Genomic DNA, 21,964 nt, shown 5'->3' with positions numbered 1-21,964 from the left:
ACTCTTCATAAAGGGAATAATTTCTGCTCATTTGGAGTTTTCATATTGCTCCTTACTTTCAATTGAAAAGACTTGTTTTTTAAATTGAAGAATATCTAAAGGCTCAATGAGAGCTGGGATGTTTTGGCATTAAAATACACCCTTTGAGGCATCTCCCTCTTCTTCCTTAACTATGAAACAATCACAGAACTGCATTGTAGAAGTTTGAATACCTTTAAAAGTTTTATAATCGGTCCCCTGCTTATAGATAGTATTTTTGATTGGGAAACTTAGGGATTTTTTTCGCAAGGGAGTTTTCCGCAGGGGGGAAGAATTGTCCAGGAGAACTTTCAGTGGGAGACAATTTTTGGGAAGAACTTCCTGTCAGTGGGGATTAAATTGTCCGGCAAGATTCTTCCATGGAAAATATGAGTAATTTCAACAAGGGTGCTGCGAGATGATAACTCTGTTCTTATTGAATATTTTGCGTTTATTTTAATCCATTACTGAAGTGAAGCAATTTGCTTCACAATGCAGTGGTCTATTATTAATAAAAGGTGGTAGATTGTTGCACAGGGAAGAGATTAAGATACCAAAGGGATTACGTTTCGGTGAACAGATTTTCTAAGCTTCAGATGAAAACTAAGCGAGTTTTTGAGACTTCTTGTCTAATTCTTTTTAGTTCCCATGTATATTTTCATTGTATGCCTTTATTATAGGTCCTGGGGAGGGGATTGAGGGGTATTGGTAGTCTCCTAGCATTGATTAACTGAACTTAATTTTTTTTCATGAACTATATCCCTATTCTCCAGGACCATTGGTGTGATAGAATCACTCCTGCGAAATACTTAGGTCATTGAAACTTACTTATTTTGTTATCCTACCACCCCCACACAAAGATCTACTTCCCCTCCTTAATAATTTTTAAACTCAATTATGAAGCAAATCCCTTCGGTTGAATATAGTATTGAATAAATGCAAAAATATTTCTGTGCAACATTACAGCAGGTGATCTTTCAATATTTTCATGGACATTAACCGCATTTTTTTCACAGGAAAATCTTGCCAGACAATTAGATCTATGCTGATCTCTGAAAGTTGATATCTGCTTTTGGTCACTTAAAAAGAGTACGAGCAAATTAAATTTCCGTCAGAATGAGCTATTTCACATCTCTCTATGATGGTCTGGTTACCAGACAGATCAGGGCCATTCCTTGTTATTTATAGTGGAGGAGTGTAATTTCCCTCTACATTTCCCATAACAGACCATTTTAATCTGACGTCTTTTTCGAGTGGTTTTAGACTTTGTTTTGTAATAACCATAATTTCTTTTTTTTCATACGAAACTTTTATTTTTAAGACGAACCGAAATAATAGCTACCATTTTTGAATCAGTGCCAGATGGCAATTTTTTTTCAGAAGGTAGTTTTTTTCCAAACGCATTTTTTTTTAAATTTTGGTTATTATGGGCTGTGGTCCCCACCCCTGCTGCAGTGCCTGAGGTAGTTACCCTGCTTTCATCCATTCTCTTTAATGGTTTTGAGTAGATACAGTAGGAACCCATAAGCCTTTGGGAACCTTTCGCTTTCCTGTGCAGCTACCGCTGCAACCATGATTGATTTACTTGACTTAAGTCTCCTGCCGGGCGCTGCTCGGTGTAGAGAGTGATGTCTGCCTCCTCCATCCACTTCGGTCCATGGTGAGTATTTGCTCTTCGCCCTGTCTCATGTTTACCATCGTCAAGAACTCGGACAGGCTGTCGGACCAATGTTTCTTCGGTTGGCCACGAGGTCGCTTCCAGTCGACTTTGACAGGGTCAAAGTCGTAGATCGTCTTTGCGGGTAGATGTGGTGGCATTCGAAACAGGTGCCGGAACCATCTTAAGGTTTAATCGGCTGCTTGAGACGAAAACCGAGACTGCTTTGTGAGTTGCAGAAAGATCTCATTTCTGACGAAGTCGGAACATCGTAGGCCCTCAATCCTCCTCAGGCTTTTCGTATGAAATACTTCAATTTTCTTGAGGGTTGCAGCTGATGCTTGCCATGTCTCAGCTCTGTAAAACATCACAGAGCCAACTAGAGCGTTGAAGATCGGCAGTTTTTTTGTACGAATGATGTTTGGTTTTTGCCACAGGTGACGATTCAGTCAGCCCGTGACAGAAGACGCTTTGGATAATCTCGCTTGCAGATCGGGGAGAAGCGATCCAAGTAATCGGTAAAATCAACATCTGTGATGGCACGATCTCCGAATTTGATCCCAAAACTGGGACATGAAGTGGCTTTTATCATAATGTACTCTACGATGACATTGAAGAGCTCTGGGGCCAGTGCACATCGGCTGCGTCAACCATTTACTTGTACACAGCTCCCATGGTGCAGCGCCTTCAGAAGTCTGCGATATTTCTTGGGCAGGCCAATCAACTCTAGAATCCACCAATGAGCTTTTCTATCGACTGAGTCAAATGCAGCACAGAAGTCGACGAAGACAATAAATGCTTTCCGTTGGAACTCTTCGGTCTTCTCTACAATTTGTCGAATCAGTAAAAATCTACTCGATGGTTGAACGGTCCGACATAAAACCAGCTTGCTCTGGTCGCCAGATTTTTCGAATGATATTCTGACATCGATCCAGCAGGACCATTGAAAGCAGTTTTCCAGTGACTGACAGTAGGGTTATTCTCCGATAGTTGGAGTAGTCACTTCTTGAGCCTTTCTTCTTCCATAAGAGATGATGACACCCTTTCGCCAATCCTCGGGAATTATCTCCGTTTGCTTGATTGTAGAAAACAGGGTGTGGAAAAACAGGAGTATTCCAGGACCTCCATATTTGAGCAGCTCTGAGTTTAAGCCACAGATACCAGCAGCTTTATTATTCTTGAGCCTTTTACTGCATATGTGTTTTCTGAGGGGCTGAAAGGCTCGTCTGGAGGAGCATCTGTTTCATTTCTTTGACTGCAAGGTTGGCAGGGACTATCATTAGGAGGCACAGATGGGCTATTATTGTTCAGGAGCGAACAGTAGTGGTCCTTTCACTGCTCAAGACAAGAAACCATCAGAAAGAATTGCCCCATCCCTGGACAGGACGGGATCCAAGGTGGGAGTTTTATTTTACGTGAGGTCTCGGAGATGCTTGAATAGGCTGCCCATGTCTTTCTATTTTGCAGCTAGTTCAATTTCATCGACGTTTCTTGCAACAAATTGGGTTCCATTCAGGTGAATGAGTCCATTCTGCGATCCATTGAGCCTTCGATATGTGGTCATGTCCCCAAGAAGTCTTGCCTTCCGTCTTTGCTCTATGACTTGCTAGTTAGCCACGATTTCTTTGGTAACTCCTCTCGCCAAGCACTAGTTGTTCTGCTTCATGGTCTGTGATTTGAAATGCTTCCAGAGATCTTCGCTGCTATTAAGTGATCCAAGGGGCTCGAAGGGATTCGTTATCTTAATATTGTACTTCTGGCAAATATTTGGTTCCTTTAGTTTACCAATATCTGTAGCGACGGGTTTTCTTTCCGATCGTTGTGCATGGAGGCGAAGCCGAAGATCGTTGCACACAAGCCTGTGTTCTGCGCTTCTGAGCTCTGCTGATCTGTAAGTTCTGCAGTTCTTCACCAATGATCTCCAGAATTTGGAAATAATGACCAAGTCAATCATCTTCTTTGTATGACCGTCATTACTATACCACGTAATATGCAATAATGCAATCTTGCAATCAACTATGATTGCATTTTATTAATAGATACAAAGTCATTACCAGGGCTGGTGATACCCGGGTAACTATAGCATACCCTCCATGGTCAAATATAAGGAAAAAGTTGAATCAAAGTTATACTTTGATCCAAGATTAGAACAAGTTGAAGCAAAGATAAAACCACCCTACCCCTGCTGCACTGCCTGGGGCAGTTGCCATGGTTGTACCCATACCCTTCAAATGGTTTTGAATAAATACAATAGGAACCCATGAACCTTTGCGAGCTGGCGTTTGTCCCTCCGGATAATATTTCTCTTGCATACCCCCTCCCCAAACAGCTGATTGGCTTCCAATCACTTTCAACTTATAAAAAAGGACAAAACTCTCAATTTCTGGTCTAATGAGCACCCTTCAAAGTTTCTGCGACGATGAAGGGAAAATTTGGATGAGGAAGGGCCAGTCTCTTTCAAAAAAGAATAAATTCTGCTCATTTTGAGGTTTAATGATACTCTTTACTACCATAATAGCAGCACAGACCAGAAATATTCCCAGATATCATAAGGGTTTAAGTATCAATTTTACATTTTTCATGCTTTTTTAAAGGTTTTTTTTTACCACCATCCCACCCAAAAAATACCCCCCTCCCCTGAACAAAATCTTGGTTAAAGCTCTTGAGAGGTTCAAATAAGTGATACATAAAGAATTGATAGAGTTCACCATGAATGTTAGTCAAGAGGATCTCAAGTAGCAGTAATTAATAGAAGTTTTGTTTAGATTTAAAATTGACAAATATGTTAGAATTGCCCACGGTAAGAATTGAAGTTGTGACCTTCAGTGTAAAATCACAACACGCCCTCCACTGCAGCGTACAGAATTTGATCATCCCATTGTTAAAATAGCTTATGCTATAATTTATAATATGTATAAGGAAATAAATCTGGTAATGATGTTTTTCTAACAATGATTCCTACTAGGCTTCTTAATTTCGATTTTCTTTTTTATGGTTTTTGAATTGTTGTAAGTTCCTTTTAAAAAAATTCGCAAATATTTTTGCAATTACCAATTTTTGTTCTTTATGCAATTTAATGTCTTTCAAACAGTTCGTGGTAACGAACTGTAGAAAGGAGCGACCCGGCTCAATAGTGACCAAAACTCTAAAAAATTGAATTTTGATATCAATAACTACATCAAAAGAATCGCATTTTAATGCTGATTTTAAATATATAAGTTTCATCAAGTTTAGTCTTACCCATCAAAAGTTACGAGCCTGAGAAAATTTGCCTTATTTAGGAAAATAGGGGGAAACACCCCATAAAAGTCATAGGATCTTAACGAAAATGACACCATCAGATTCAGCGTGTCAGAGAACCCTACTGTAGAAGTTTCAAGCTCCTATCTACAAAAATGTGGAATTTTGTATTTTTTGCCAGAAGACAAATCACGGGTGCGTGTTTATTTGTTTGTTTGTTTTTTGTTTTTTTTTTCCCAGGGGTCATCGTATCAACCAAGTGGTCCTAGAATGTCGCAAGAGGGCTCATTCTAACAGAAATGAAAAGTTCTAGTGCCCTTTTTAAGTGACCAAAAAAATTGGAGGGCATCTAGGCCCCCTCCCACGCTCATTTTTTTCCCAAAGTCAACGAATCAAAATTTTGAGATAGCAATTTTGTTCAACATAGTCGAAAACCATAATAACTATGTCTTTGGGGATGACTTACTCCCCCACAATCCCTGGGGGAGGGGCTGCAAGTTACAAACTTTGACCAGTGTTTAATGGTTATTGGGAAGTGTACAGACGTTTTCAGGGGGGATTTTATTTTGTTTGGGGGTGGGGCTGAGGAGAGGGGGCTATGTTGGAGGATCTTTCCTTGGAGGAATCTGTCATGGGGGAAGAAAAATTCAATGACAAGGGCGCAGGATTCTCTAGCATTACTATAAGAAAACAATGAAAAGTAAACATGAAAACGTTTTTTCAAATGAAAGGAAGAAGTAGCATTGAAACTTAAAACGAACAGAGATTATTACGCATATGAGGGGTTCTAAAAATACTTTAGCATAAAGAGCGAGGTATTTAGGAGGAGATAAATACCTTGCTCTTTATGCTAAAGTATTTTTAGTAATTTCAACTATTCATTCTACGGCCTTTCTGATTCAGGGGTCATTCTTAAAGAATTGGGACATAACTTACGATTTAGTGTAAAGAGCGAGGTATTAACGAGGGTACAAACCCCCTCGTATACATAATAAAAATATAAGGTTATGAAAGTTTGTTACGTAAGTTAATTCTTAAGTTACGTATATTTTTTACTAATAAAAACGTTCGTTAAAAATTAACAGTTCTAGTTGCCTTTTTAAGTAACCAATAAATTGGAGGGCAACTAGGCCTCCTTCTCCACCCCTTATTTCTCAAAATAGTCTGATCAAAAATAAGAGAAAGCCATTTAGCCAAAAAAAAAGAATTAATATACAAATTTTATTTTAATAATTTATGTGCGGAGAGCCAAAACCAAACATGCATTAATTCAAAAACGTTCAGAAATTAAATAAAAAAAAAACTAATTTTTTTTTTAGCTGAAAGTAAGGAGCGACATTAAAACTTAAAACGAACAAAAATTACTCCGTATATGAAATGAGTTGTCCCCTCCGCAATCCCTCGCTATTTACGCTAAAGTTTGACTCTTTGCCACAATTGTACTTTTTAAAACAATTAAAAGCTTTAGCGTAAAGAGCGAGGGATTGCGGAGGGGACAACTCATTTCATATACGGAGTAATTTTTGTTCGTTTTAAGTTTTAATGTCGCTCCTTACTTTCAGCTAAAAAAAAATTTTTTTTTTTATTTAATTCATACTAAGGTCTATTAAAATATACTGATTGTTACAGCAAGTCTGATTTCTAACATCAATTCCTACTAAGATTCAAACTTTTGGTTTACTTTCTTATGGTTTTGGAATTATTGTAATCCCTTTTCCATTTATATGCAAATATTTTTGCGATTTCCAGTATTTTTACTCCTTAAACAATTTAATATAAAGAAATCTTAAATTTTTCCACATAAAGTTTGACAAGCATGACAACATAATTGTAATACTAATGTATATGAAAATGATTTCACTGACATAAATATTTGTTCTCCAAAATTATGGCTATAAGATTATTTTCTTTAAAGTATCGATATATTCGATTATATATGTGGATTATGTAAGCCTCATCTGGTTATTGGTTGCAGATATAGCTGAAATTTTTAAACAGTTCGTGGTAACAAACTGTAGTAAGGAGCAGTAATTGGAACCCTAAAAAAAATGGAATTTTGATACCAATTGTTACATCAAAAGAATCGCATTTTAAAAGAGAACTGTTGATTTTAAATATATAAGTTTCATCAAGTTTACTCTTACTGATCAAAAGTTACGAGCCTGAGAAAATTCGTCTTATTTTAGAAAATAAGGGGAAACGCCCTCTAAAAGTCATGGAATCTTAACGAAAATCACACAGTCAGATTGAGCGTATCAGAGAACCCTGCTGTAGAAGTTTTTGAGGTGTTGACGAGGGGGGGGGGGAATATACGTAGTAAAAGAAATACGAATATAGAAGTTCGTTACGTAAGTTAATTCGTAAGTTGTATATGTGTTTTACTAATAACAACGCTCTTAAAACTAAAAGTTCTATTTGCTTTTTTAAGTAACAAAAAATTGGATGGCAACTAGGCTTCCTCCCGCGCTCCTTTTTTCTCAAAATCGTCCGATCAAAACTATGAGAAAGCGATTTAGCCCAAAAAAAATAATATGCAAATTCGGTTTGAATTATTCATGTGCAGAGAGCCAAAATCAAAACATGCATTAATTCAAAAACTTTCAGAAATAAAATAAAAAAAAGTTTTTTTTAACTGAAAGTAAGGAGCTACATTAAAACTTAAAACGAACAGAAATTACTACGTATATGAAAGGGGCTGTTCCCTCCTCAAGGCTCTGCTCTTTACGCTAAAGTTTTGTTTTACTGTTTTAAAAAGTAGGGTTGAGAGAAAGAGTCAAAATTTAGGGTAAAAAGTTTTAATTTAGTTCCATCCAGATTTCCTGGCATTATTCAAAAAATGGTCGGAAATAAAAAAAAAAGACAAGTTTCTTCAACTGAAAATATGGAGCAACATTAAAAACTAAAAACGAAAACAAATTATTACAGGTATAAAAGGGGTTGTCTCCTCCTTAACACCTCGCTCTTTACACTAAAGTTTGAATTTTGTCCCAATTATGTAAGAATTACTCCTGTAACACAAGGGTCGTTTAATTAGAACAATAAGAAGCTTTTTTAAAAGTGCTAAGAAACTTTAGCGTAAAGAGCGTGGTATTGAGGAGGAGGCAATACCCTTGATATATGTAATAATTTCCGTTCGATTTGTTTTAACGTTGCACCTTACTTTCAGTTGAAGAAACTTTTCTTTTTTTCAATCAAGCTCAAGCTCTTCAGGCAGGGTTGCGAGGATGCTAAACTGGGATAAAGGGTTACGCAGTGTATTAACTAAGTCAACACATAAGAAGTCAGTCAGGAGGGCACAGACGTATGACTGGAATTACTGATAAGAGACGAGTCATACTGGTTAGCAGTAGGTTGAAGTGGAGTAGTACAAACACAGCAAATAGTGTCTTACTTGAGGAAAAATCACTGAGGAAAAAGACAAAGCAAGAAGTCTTACTTGAAAGGCATCACCGGTTCCAAAATAGAGAGGAATGAACGCGAGCCATATGATGCAGGTTGTATACATTGTGAAGCCAATGAATTTGGACTCATTAAAATTCTCGGGAATCTTCCTTGTCTTCACAGCGTATATTGTGCAGATCAACACCAAAAACATGTTGTACGACTTAAAGAATAAAATAAAAAAATTGAATAGTTAAAATAGTTAAAAAATAGTTATACATATAATATGTATAATATAAGCTATATATAGCATAATACAATGTTAATCTATCTTTTGTATTATAGTATAATACAAAATTAATATACAAAATATATAATATCAAATTAAACGATATATAATTGTATTGTACTAGCTAGTGGCACGCGGCAGGCTTCTATATATGGATTCTCATATGTATATACAAAGTTATTTACGTATATACAACGGATACGCGCTAATTTTTAACTGCGTAAAACTTGTTGATATACAACATTCTTCGCTGTTCTATTGTCTGTGCATATACATAGATTGTCCAGTTTACCGACTTTTGAGCATGCAACATATGATTGTCCATGGGAAAAACAATCCGTATTAGGACCTATACCACATTTTTTCTAGGATTGCCCTTGAGCTTTGTTGATGGTGATTGCAAATGCTAATCGAATTGGGAATTGCAATCTTTTAAACTGGAATCATGGGAATGCGAGGAATAAGAACAGCCTCACCGTCGGAAGGCCCTATCAAGATTGTTGCCTCTATTACGTTTTCCATTGTTTTTTTTTTTTTTAATGGCAAGTCGCGTGCCGTTGCAAAGCTTTGGTGGGTTAATATTTCGCAACAATATTATTGGTACGCCTATTCGTAGTTGTAGCACGTGTGGTGGAAACCCTAAATGCCTTTACGTGTACCCATAAATTAGAATTTTTAAGGCCAGCATTCATTTTGTCTGCAGGTGTCGATCTAGGAATAACAGGTAATGTTTGCCTGAAATCTCCTGCAAGCAATATTAATGTGCTGCCAAACGGTTTGGAATTTCCTCGCAAATCTTGCAATGATCGGTCAAGTGCCTCGAGCGATTTTTTGTGTGCCATTGTGCACTTGTCCCAAACAATAAGTTTGCATTGCTGCAATGCTTTACCCATCCCAGATGATTTGGAAATGTTGCACGTGGGAGTTTCTGTAGGTTGCATATTCAGAGGCAATTTCAAGGCGGAATGAGCAGTTCTCCCACCAAGCAGCAACGTTGCGGCTATTCCGGACGAGGCAAGGGCCAACGCAGTGTAATTTTTGGATTGAGTTGATACCAGTATCAATCTAATTAGAAACGTTTTACCAGTACCTCCTGGTGCATCCAAGAAGAAGATTTCTCCAACTTGGTTATCGACGCAACGCATTGTTTGATAATAAATGCCTTTTTTGTCAGACATTAACTTGGAAATATTTGTTTATATATACGTCGATAAATCAATCTTGTTCTAACTTTGTTCACAATCCAATTCTACACATTTAGAAATAGCAGCAGTACGATTAGGTGAAGACATTCCAAATGCTTGAGAAGTTTGTTTGCGATGGATAAGCACAAATCTTTAATCATAAATAAAGTGAAGTTAAAAATTCTTGTTGTAAAATCCAAGGTCATATCTGACCTCTCTAACCGTATTCGGTAGAGTATATCCTCAGCCATTTGTGCTTTGTATTTCTCCCATAACTGTGTAGGAGATGAAAAAGAGCAAGTTGTTAATGTGATAGCAAACAATGCACGAATTTTACTTGGAGTTGACGTTTCGCACGCGTCATTGATGCAGTTATCTCAGTGTTGGTCGTTTTCTAATAAATTCAGAGCTTGACATGCGCTACGGTAAGTGTCATTTACAGTCCCGTTTACAGATGGCAAATGCTCAAAAGACGTTGGGCCGGGTACATTAACCAAAAGAAGGCAGAGAAAGAAGCATTCATCTTGATTAGGGTGAATGATGTAAAGTCTTCCTATCGTGGTTTCTTTGAATATGCTAGTTTGGCCGTCGACTGACTCATCCCGTTTTCGATGTTCAAATGATTTCTTATTAGTATTTCGCGTGTAATACGAAGGCACTTCAGAATATAGCAGTTTTTTTTGCAAAATAAACACCTTGACCATTCCGTAAATGTACCGCGCAGTGAACAACAGCTAGGCTTCGTTCTTGTATCGAAAATGAAAGAATTCGCCACATAGCTTCATTACTGCTTATGTATCTCCCAGCCTGATATTGTACGACTTCATCGATATCACAGATTTCGGACTGCAAGCCAAAAATTGCCATGTCGTTTCCTTTGTTGACATATTTATATATGTATTTGATTACCTTTACGGAATTACAACATTCCACGTTTATGTGCGCATTGTATGTTTTCAATAATAGAGGTGAATATGGAACGACCCACTACCCACTGGTTATCTACTTTGATATAACGGTTACGCGACTCTATGATGGCTGATTTTCCTCCATATTTGGTAGAACTTCTTCTAAATAAAGGGTATCCATCATTGCCGGTAATTGTGTTAGGTACTAAAAGTCGAGGATATTGCTTTGTGTACCTTCCTCTGTCAATGCGTGGCGAATTTTGATTCAGTTCACCGCAAGGTCCATGTGTCATATTTTTTACAACAATGTAATGTAAGCCCCTATCGACATCTTAATCAGGTATTTCAGCGGAAATCACATGGTCAATTTCGTTAGAAGAAAGTTTTATCAAATAACCATATTAGTATATGTGCGTGTGGCAATCCTCGTTTTTGCCATTCCACTGAATACAACCAGAATCGCACTGGCCCAAACACTTTAGGTTTTACTATGAAATTTATCAGTGATTTCAACTTTTGCCGGAAGACAGGGGCCGTAATGTCATGTCTGTGAGCTGGCGATTATCCAGGAGGTAAAAGTTGCTGTATCTTGTCCCAAGATGGATTACATTTAAATGTAATGAATAAATCTGGACGACCATAGAGACGAGTATACGCAATTGCATCTTGAGCATACTGATGCATATGACGCAGACTCCCAGCATATGATGAAGTTAAATCGTTACTCTTCCAATGTTAGTGGTGGTATTACCGTCATTTACAACTGCATCTCGCAAATTAATGTATTGTTCAGAGCGGAGCTTGGTCTGATTCAGACGGATGAATAGCAAACGTTCTGATTTAATCTTTTCATACATACCAAAGATGTATTGATGAAACAATTGACGGCATTTTAAAATATAATTCTCTTCATCCTGACAATCATTAGTCTATAGGTATAATAGTTCATTGCGCTGCATTTCTTATCCATTTCTTTGTTAGTGGCTGGATTTATCAATTTAATGTTAAAGTGATAGCCGTCGGCTCAATCATAGGATATTGTAGGGCATCGTATCATCGATAAGTTTCAGAAATTCTTGTCACCCGAGCATTTCGCCTTTGAAGAATAATATCTCGAGGTAAAAACTGATCACCGAACATAACGATTTCCAGTTCGTTAATAGTTGGAGCATTGCATCTCCGCACATGTTCACCAGTAGGCTTTTTGTCAGGGTAAATAACAATTTTATGCGTATCAGTAGGCATTAAATTGATTGCTGTTTTGAACAGACGCACTAAATTATTATTTTCGTGGAAAAGATGTTGCAACTGGGAAACGATAGTCCTTTCAACGTCGGGAGAAATCTCGCAACGTGCGTTCAATTCAGCATTAGTATCACTGATGAAGTACGATTGTAAAAAATTGTGATGCTTACCTGAAAATGGCAGAAGGTAACCTGCTCTATGATAAATTTGCCCTTTTACTTTGAAAGTAGGCATAAAATGACCTTGATCTTCGATTTGGGCCCCAAACGACGTCATTTGGAAACATGTTATATTCCCTGATGTTTGATAAAAAAACGCTTCGATTCAGACCTATACCCAGTAAGCAAAGTTTTCAATGGCTCTGGTGGTGCAGCGAGTTGAGGAAGCTTAACTTTTCCTGAAGTGCAACACATTCCCATTGTTTCATCATTAAATTTCAAAACCTTGCAATAAGGACAAATTTCAGACATAGTCCCGATTTAAAAATCTTGACTGAAGCTATAATCATCGGAAGGGCAGTACTTGAATACCAGTCGATTATGTACACATTGTTTTGCAATAAATTTTACTTTTTTTACACGCCTTTTTTTTACTATTTCTGTCAGCCGCAAGCCTAGTTTCGCGTTGCTCTGCTAGTTCCTCGACACATCTTCTTTTTTACGTTCTCTTTCAGCATCAAGTTTGGTTTCGCGTCGCTCTCGTTGCTCCTCGACATACCTTCGGTTTTTACTATATCTATCAGCCGCAAGCCTGGTTTCGCGTTGCTCTGGTAGTTCCTCGACACCTTCTTTTTTTTACTTTCTGTTTCAGCATGGAGTCTGGTTTCTCGTTGCTCTGGTAGTTTCTTGACACCCCTTATTTTTTACTTTCTCTGTCGGTTTTGTGTGGCTCTCGTGGTTCCTCAACACGTCTTCGTTGAAGTAAATTGGACATTCCTAATCAGGCCCTTTCTCTTTGAGCCGTAAGCCTGGTTTTGCGCTGCTCCAGTGTTTCGTCCTGGTGTTTAATTTTTGGTAAAATATTAGGATAATTTCTTTTTGACCTTAATTGACACTTTGACAAATTTTCTTTGTGCAGCAAGTATTCTAACCTTCAACAATTTCTACTAAACTTCTAACTTTTGGTTTTCTTTTTTAAGGTTTTCGAATTGTTTTATTCCATTGCCAAAATATATTGAAATATTTGTGCAATTACCAGTTTTTTACATTTTAAGCAATTTAATAACATTTAAAAAGAGCCTTAATTTATTTTGAATACTTATTAAAAAAAAAGTATTATTGAATGCTTGATTAAGATAGTGGTAGAGAAAGTGAAAAATAACTGAACCTCTTTTTTTAGTTTTTTTTTAAATGATTGCCATTGAGCTAATTTTTTTCTTTTTTTCCTTTTTATTTTTTCCTTTCTTTCAATTTTTTTTTCATTTTTTAGTTTTTTAATTTTTTTTCCTTTTTTAGCTTTTTTTCTTTTTTCTTTTTTTCTTTTTTTAGTTTTTTCTTTTTTTCCTTTTTTTCTTTTTCTTTAGTTTCCTTTTTCATTTTTTTATTTTTTTTCTTTTTTCTTTTTTCTTTTTTCTTAGTTTTTATTTTTTCTAGTTTTTTCTTTCTTAGGGTTTTCTAATTTATTTTTTTCTTTTTTAGTTTTTTCTTTTTTTTAGTTTTTTCTTTTTTTTAGTTTTTCCATTTTTAGTTTTTTCTCTTTTTTAGTTTTTTATTTTTTTTTATTTTTTTTTTAATTTTTAATTTTTTATTTTTTTATTTTTTTTTAGTGATTTTTGTTTTTTAGTTTTTTCTTTTAGTTTTTTCTTTTTTATTTTTGTAGTTTTTTCTTTTTTTAGTTTTTTCTCTTTTTTTATTTCTTTTTCTTTTTTAGTTTTTTCTTTTTTCTAGTTTTTTAGCTCTTTTATTTTTTTAGTTTTTTTTCTTTTTTTTTGCTTTATTTTTTTTAGTTTTTTACCTTTTTTAGTTTTTATTTTAGTTTTTTTCTTTTTTTAGTATTCTTTTTCTTCTTTATTTATCAGTTTTTTCCTTTTTTTTATAGAAGATAGTGTAACATACGGACAGAAAGACAGAAACTGTCTTATATATATATATATATATATATATATATATATATATATATATATATATATATATATATATATATATATATATATATATATATATATATATATATATATATATATAAATAATAGCTATAATAAATATAAATAATTAAAATAAAATAGCAAAACAACTTGCGGCTTTATTGTTTAAGACAAAAATGTAGCCTTAACAATGTTCCTTAATAAATTTGTGCCTGCTTAGTTTTATAGTTTGTACCTTGTTTCTTATACCCCGGCTAATGGCACGGATTGCTTTTTAACATCTTATATACCAATAGTTTGATACCTAGTTCCACTTTGTGCCTCTAATTTTAAATTGAGCCATTTTTATGGCACTTAGTATTAACCAAGTGACATATAGCAATCGAAAATTCTGTTGGTCTGTCTGTCGGTCTGTCGGTCCCGGTTCTGCTACTTTAGGCACTTCCAGGTAAGCTAGGAGGATGAAATTTGGCAGGCATATCAGGGACCGGACCGTATTAAATTAGAAATAGTATTTTTCCCGATTTGACCATCTGGGGGGGGGGATCCGTTAACTCGAAAAAAAAATAGAAAAACTGAAGTATTTTTAACTTACGAACGGTTGATCAGATCTTTCTGAAATTTGATGTTTGGAAGGATATCGTGTCTCAGAGCTCTTATTTTAAATTTCGACCGGATCTGGTGACATTTGGGGGAGGGGAAACCCTAAAATCTTGGAAAACACTTAGAGTGGGGGGATCGGGTTGAAACTTGGTGGGAAAAATAAGCAAAAAAGATGCATGGTTGACATAACCGGAAAGGATCCGCTCTCTTCGGGGTAGTTGGGGAGGGGGGTTAATTATGAAAAATTAGAAAAAATGAGGTATTTTTAACTTACGAACGGGTGATCTGATCTCAATGAAATTTGATATTTAGAAGGATATCGTGCCTCAAAGCTCTTATTTTAAATCCCGACTAGATCTGGTGACATTGGGGGAGTTTGGGGTGGGGGAACCTAAAATCATGGAAAATACTTAGATTGGAGGGATCGGGATGAAACTTGGTGGGATAAATAAGCAGAAGTCTTAGATACGTGATTTACATGATTGGAACGGATCCGCTCTATTGTGGGGGGGGGGTTAATACTGAAAAATCAGGAAAATGACGTATTTTTAACTTACGAAGGAGTGATTGAATCTTCATTAAACTTCATATTTAGTAGGACCTCGTAACTCAGATCTCTTATTTTAAATCTCAACCGGATCCAGTGCCGTTGGGGGGTAGTTGGGGGGGGAATCTTAGAAAATACTTAAGGCAGAGAGATCAGGATGAAACTGGATGGGAAGAATAAAAGCTTGTCTAAGATACGTGACTGACATAACTGGACCGGATGTGCTCTCTTTGGTGGAGTTGGAGGGGGGAATTGGGAAAAATGAGGTATCTGTAACTTACGAAAGGGTGACCAGATCTTCATGAAATTTGATATTTAGAAGGATCTTGTGCTTTAAAGGTCTAATTTTAAGTTTTGACCAGATCCTGTGACATTGGGGGGAGTTGGAGGGGGAAATCGGAATTCTTGGAAAACGTGAAAATTGGGGTATTTTTATTGGGAAGTGTACAGACGTTTCAGGGGACTTTCTCGTATTGAAGGTGGGTTGGGTTACGTGGGAGGATCTTTTCATGGAGGAATTCATCATGAAGGAAAAGAACTTCCATGAAGGGGCTGCAGGATTTTCTAGCATTATTTAAGAAAAACAATGAAAAAATAAATAAAAAAAATTCAGCCGGAAGTAAGGGGTAGCATTAAAACCTAAAAAGAACAGAAATTACTAAGTAAATCAGGGGGATCATCTCCTCCACAATACTTCGCTGTTCACGTTAAAGTATTTTCAGTAATTTCAACTATTTATTCTACGGCCTTTGGAATTCAGAGGTCATTCTTGAGGAATTGCGACAAAATTCAAGCTTTAGCGTAAACAGCGAGGTATCGACTAGGGGCCGAACCCCCTCATATACGTAATATAAATATACAAATATAGAAGTTCGCAATGGAAGTTAATTCTTAAGTTAAGCATATTTATTACTAAAAAAAAACTTTCGTAAAAAAATAAAAAGTTCTAGTTGTTTTTTTGAAGTAGCCAAAAACTGGAGGACAACTAGGCCTCCTCTCCCCACCCCCTTTTTGTATCTAAATCTTCTGATCAAAACTATGAGAAAGCCATTTAGCAGATAAAAAATTAATATGCAAATTTTGTTTTAATTATTTATGTGCGGTGAGCCAAAATCAAAACTTGTATTAATTCAAAAATATTCAGAAATTAAATGAAAAAAAGTTTTTTTTTTAACTGCAAGTAAGGAGTGACACTAAAACTTAAAACGAGCAGAAATTATTCCGTATATAATGGGGTTGTCCCCTCCGCAACGCCTCGCTCTTCACGCTAAAGTTTTTTAATGTTAAAAAAAATAGAGTTGTAACAAATAGTCAAGCATTAGCGTAAAGAGTGAGGCGTTGCGGAGGGGACAACCCCTTCATATACGGAATAATTTTTGTTAGTTTTAAGTTTTAGTGTCGCTCCTTACTTGCAGTTAAAAGAATGTTTTATTTTATTTAATATTCTCAAAGATTAACGCAATGCACGATACTGTTGTGACATCACCATCTTCCTGAGATTTACCCCGATAAACAAGGGAAGCGTAATTCCCCGTTCACTTGATCCCCGCAGTTTAAGGGAGACTCTCCCAGCAGGTACGACGGCGCTTGAGACGCGGAATCGCCCCTCATTTGTTTTCCAATTTGGGTTACTTTGCAGAAATTTATAGATCACAATGCTAAGCCAATTGTTGACAAAAGTCACTGAATTAATTATGAAATGTAGATCAGGAATATAAGTCAACTATAATCCCAAGCCAATGAATGCGAAATGTCAAAATAATTCACTTAAAAAAAGAACACACTGATTTAATGATGTTCGTGAAGAATCTGATTTTAGCTGTTCTCATTTTAAACTCTGAAACAATACGGAAATATTCAATTATTTCCTTCTAAATATTCCACCTTCTGCTTACATAGCCCTATGCCTACCTTTCAGATCAATCCATGTTCCAAATAGCTAAACAAACATACAACCAAGTAAACTATGAACAAGCGGTGATTTTTTTTTTTTTTTCAAATTTAAAACCTTTAAGTTCTTTTATCTATGTTTCTTTTAAGACTGAAGTTGCTTTTTTATGCATTGCTTGAAAAGTTAAGCATTTTAATGTATTTTTTTTTCAATTTTAATCCTTTTAGGATTATTCTTGGAATATCATCCTAAAAAAATTCCTATGTTTCATTTTTATGAAAGCAGAGAGCTTTCATAAAAATAAAATTCAGCTAAGCTTATTTCAAATTATCACGTTTTTCATATTATTCATATTCAATTTTTCATATATTCTTTTTGTAGATTTTCAGCAAAGAATATCTGATAAATCAGTGATAATTTGATTTTTCAATGAAAGCTTATAAAAGCGATGAAACTATAATCTGCCAATAAGGAAAATTTGGGCAATAAAATTAGTAATCGTATCCTTCATCTGTCTTTCCATTTGCTAATTGAACCCTGGTTTAGAAATGCTATAAATCATTTTTCTTTCTTCAAAATGTCAGCAGCATTTTTCTATTTCCATAAGAAACAGGCTGAAAATGTAAATTAATAGCATCTCCATAATTTCTGGATTTTGTTTCAGAAGTTTTGAATCAATTATAAAATGTTTAAGTTAAAGAATTTTAAGGGTAAAATAAAGGTGTTTCTTAACTGTAAGGTTAAAGTCCTTTTTTTCGAAATTAGGGAAATAAGATACATTTCCAAAAACTTTACAAAACTCCTTAAACTAAAAATGTGATGCCCTTTTTTTCTAAATTTGAATCTTGGTATAAGCGTCACGTTGTATGGTAGCTCGACGAGTTTTTTTTTTGTTGTTAAAACAATTGTTCATATGTAACCTCACGTTTTAGCTTCGAAATTTCTTTGTGTAAAATTTTTATTTCTTTTTTTATGTCTATGGGTAATCTCTTTATTATGAAAAATTATCAGTTGAGATTGACGTTAATTTTCCATATGTTTGAAGGATATCGATTTTTAAAAACTATGTCTACCATCAGGATCGTATATAGGATTATTTTTTTGGGGGGGGGGAGAGGGATACGGAAAAAATACAGAAAAAAATTGTTTATATGTGAATTGGTCACGTTTTTACGAGTCGGACAAACATTCTGGGAGGAGGGACCCCCTAACCAAACCCATTCACCCAGATATGGCCTTGCCTACAATCTATATTACCATTAAATACAAACTCGGAATATAACAATCGCTTCCCTTCGAAATGCGTAATATACCCCTTCCACTTAATGCATTCCCTTTAGCTATATGCCAACCTTTAAGATTTTCTTGGATTGTACTACTTTTTATATTTATTTCTCATCAGTATTTGATTCAAAATGCGAAATTCCAAGTTAGCGAAATGCCAAAATCCAGAACGCCAAACACAATTCAAAAAAATAACCTAAAAAATCAGCTAAATACTGTGTCAAATATGACCAAAGACAATATCCCAACATCAGGTAAGTAGCCAGGAGGCAATTATGACAACAGCTACAATAACTATTTACAAAAAGATCCTTGAATCGCACATTGTTTTGTTTTTCCACTATCGAATTTCATTTATTATTCGACAATCTTACCAGACGCATTTAGTAAATGAATCATCAGATTCTATAAACTGCATTAAAGCCAAATGTTCCATAAAACAAGGGTGCAAGCCAGAGGCGGATCTAGAGCAAAATCTTGGGGGAAGGCCCACTGTGACAAGGCTGCCAATTAGCAAAATCTAGGGTCCAATATGATACTACTAATAATAATAATAACTCACTGCAGCACCAAGTCGCCTGAGACAAACACAGATACACACGCTCCTCCTCCAACCTAATCTATTCAAGGCCTCCCTCTTTACACCATCCCAGGAAGTTCCCATTTCCTTTAAATCTTTAATTATGACATCCTCCCCACCCAGACAAGGATGACCTGCTTTTCGTGTAGCCCCAGACGGTTGGCCAAAAAGGACAATCTTTGGCAATCTGTCATCCTTCATCCGCAGAACGTGGCCTAACCATCTCAACCTTTCTTTCAATATAGCCCTAGAAAGCGGGATTGAACCACATTTTTCGTAGAACCTACTGTTTGAAATACGGTCAGTCAGCCGGGTACCCAGAACAATCCGTAGGCAATTTCTCTGGAAAACATCTAATAAATTTTCATCTGCTTTTTGGAGCGCCCATGCTTTAGAGCCATATTTGACCACTGTCATCACTGTAGCTTTAAATATTTTAATCTTGGTTTGCAGACTTATTTATCTATTCGTCCAAACTTTTTTAAACTGTGAAAATACACCCTGAGCCTTAGCTAGTCTATTTTTAACATCTTCACTGCTTCCACCATCTTTACTAATAATACTACCAAGGTAAGTGAAGCTCCCAGCTTGATCAATCTTTTCGTTTCCCAACGTCACCTTTTCATCTTCACTTATTCCTAGCCTTAGTGACTTAGTCTTCTTGACATTAGTTTTCAACCCTATTTTAATCTGCCCCTACCGCGAGCTTGAATTATTTTCCTGTTTTGAAGAATTGGTTCCATTCAAGATACAATTTCTCGCATGTCAGATTTATGATGTTATTTCTCAAAGTTCTCCTTCTTTTACATTTCAACAGAAGGTGAAGTTTTATTATAACCTGACAGTATAATTTCCTAGTAATCCTACTTCGTTTTGGGATTGACAGTTCATGATTAGCAGCAATCCCATTACAGATTTGTCACTGAAAATCAAAATCTCTAAATCTTATCGCCAATTTTGTAAAGTTTTATATCTTTTATAAAACTTTTTAAATATCATGACGATTCTTCTGGGGAACGTTAGATGACATTCGTTCTTCAACTCTCAAAGATATTTGAGTTTTATTTCTTATCCATTTCTATCACCCTTTGGATTACAAGAGGGTCCTGTTAAAGGAGCTGGAAAATTATTTAGCGAACATGTTGCATTCATAAGGCTTGTCTCCAGCATGAACTCTCAAATGGTTGAATAATTTAAATTTCAGACAAAATTACTTAACACATAAATGTTGCAGGTATAAGCCCCTTTTCCAATATGAACTCTCATGGTTTGATAAACGAATATTATTAAAAATGCTGCCTATCGCTTATATCACATTGTTGGGGTTTTTCTCCGTTTTGAAATCTTATGTGCCTGGATAATCAAGAGCTGATAGAAAATATTTTAGCAGCAACTTTGCATTCACATGTATTAATCATTTCTCCCCTCAACAAAACTGCTTGTCCTTGGTATGTGATTGATCGAGATTGTTTTTCGCGGTAGTGATAGGTATTGTCGCAAATCGATTGTTAGCGTCATCTATTCCTGATAAATCATTAAGCAGTTCAATTTTAAATTTTTTAGATGAGGGTTCCTCTGATTATCGTAAAACCTCATCACTCCATTTCTTTGCCAAATCGGCAAGTAAGGAGCCATCGTTTTTTGTAGGATTGTTGGACTTTGCTGATAGCTTATCCCTTTTCACCAAAAATTTATACTGTGAATTTAAACTGCTTGATATAACTTAAAAATATTCACATCATCCAAGGTTTATATATTGCGGGTTGGAGGGAGAGCAAGAAAATAATCAACAAGGAGGCTTCATTCCTTCTAGACTTGTTTTTGTTCTTGTCGAGTTTTCCTGTAGTAAGCTGGGAGGGTTGAATCTCGTAGTTGAGGTTTTAAAAGAGTTGCGTTTCGGTTATTCACTAGGGGGGGGGGGGGGTAGGTATAGGGTAGCGTACGCAAAACTGAATAATATAGACTTAGGGGCGAAATAAAGAAAAAAATGGTTTGAAAGTAACAAAAGGAAGGCTTTTGGCTGGTATAGTGGTATAGGAGTGTACACAAACATGAATAAATAGGGTTTAGTAGTGAAATCAAGAAAATGTGGTTTATACATATTAAAAGAAAAGCTGTTGACTAATATAGTGTTACAGGAGTGTATGCAAATTTGAATAAGCTAGGTTTAAAAGCAAAATAAAGAAAAAAAGCGGTTAAATGTAATAAAACGAAGGCTTTTGACTAGTATAGTGTTATAGGAGTGTACACAAATCTGAATAAACTAGGTTCAGGAGCCAAAAAACGAAAAATAGGTGTTTTGTCACTAAAAAATGGAAGCTTTTGATTAGCATGGTGGCATAGGAGTGTACGCAATTCCGAATATACTAGGTCAGAGAACAAAATAAAGAAACAATAAGGAATTGGAAATCAATAAAAGGAATGTTTTGAATAGTATATTGGTATAGGAGTTTACACAAATGTGAATAAGCTAGGTTTAAGAGTAAAGTACAGAAAAAAAGAGGTTTTAAAATAAAAAAAAGGAAGGCTTTTGACTAGTGTGGTGGTTAGAAGTGTCCTCAGATCTGAATGAACTGTAGGTTTTAGGGGCGAGATAAAGACAATAAGTGGTTTGAAAACAAAAGAAGGGAGGCTTCTGACCAGTGTAGTGTAAAAATAAAAATAATTCATTTTAAATATCTGTTTCATCAATAAACAATATTCCATAAAAATTAGTCTTAAAAGAAAATCGTTTCTGGAAAAAAGACAAGTACAGTGAGGTTATATATATATATATATATATATATATATATATATATATATATATATATATATATATATATATATATATATATATATATATATATATATATATATATATATATATATATATATATATATATATATATATATATATATATATATATATATATATATATATATATATAACACTGACTGTCCATGTTCTCCAACCGTAAATAGCTATAGGAATAATGAGGATAGGATGGAAATTGTGTTACCACTTCAAATCCACTTTATTTATTCGACATTGCTCTTACCCTTATTGACGTCTAC

General features: G+C 35.4%; 1 protein-coding gene across 1 annotated transcript in view; it reads right to left on the bottom strand.

Annotated features, from left to right (window-relative positions):
* LOC136026542 (metabotropic glutamate receptor-like) overlaps positions 1–21,964 on the bottom strand; it is a 344,543-nt gene that overhangs the window by 33,635 nt on the left and 288,944 nt on the right. Inside the window, exon 13 of the mRNA XM_065703226.1 lies at positions 8,352–8,519. Within this exon, the coding sequence (XP_065559298.1) occupies positions 8,352–8,519 (168 nt within the window). The remainder of the gene's footprint in view (positions 1–8,351; positions 8,520–21,964) is intronic.

Source organism: Artemia franciscana, chromosome 4 (assembly GCF_032884065.1).
Source record: "Artemia franciscana chromosome 4, ASM3288406v1, whole genome shotgun sequence".
Taxonomy (NCBI): Eukaryota; Metazoa; Arthropoda; class Branchiopoda; order Anostraca; family Artemiidae; genus Artemia; species Artemia franciscana.
The sequence above is the reverse complement of the archived record's forward strand: the minus strand, read 5'-3'. Positions and strand labels throughout refer to the sequence as shown.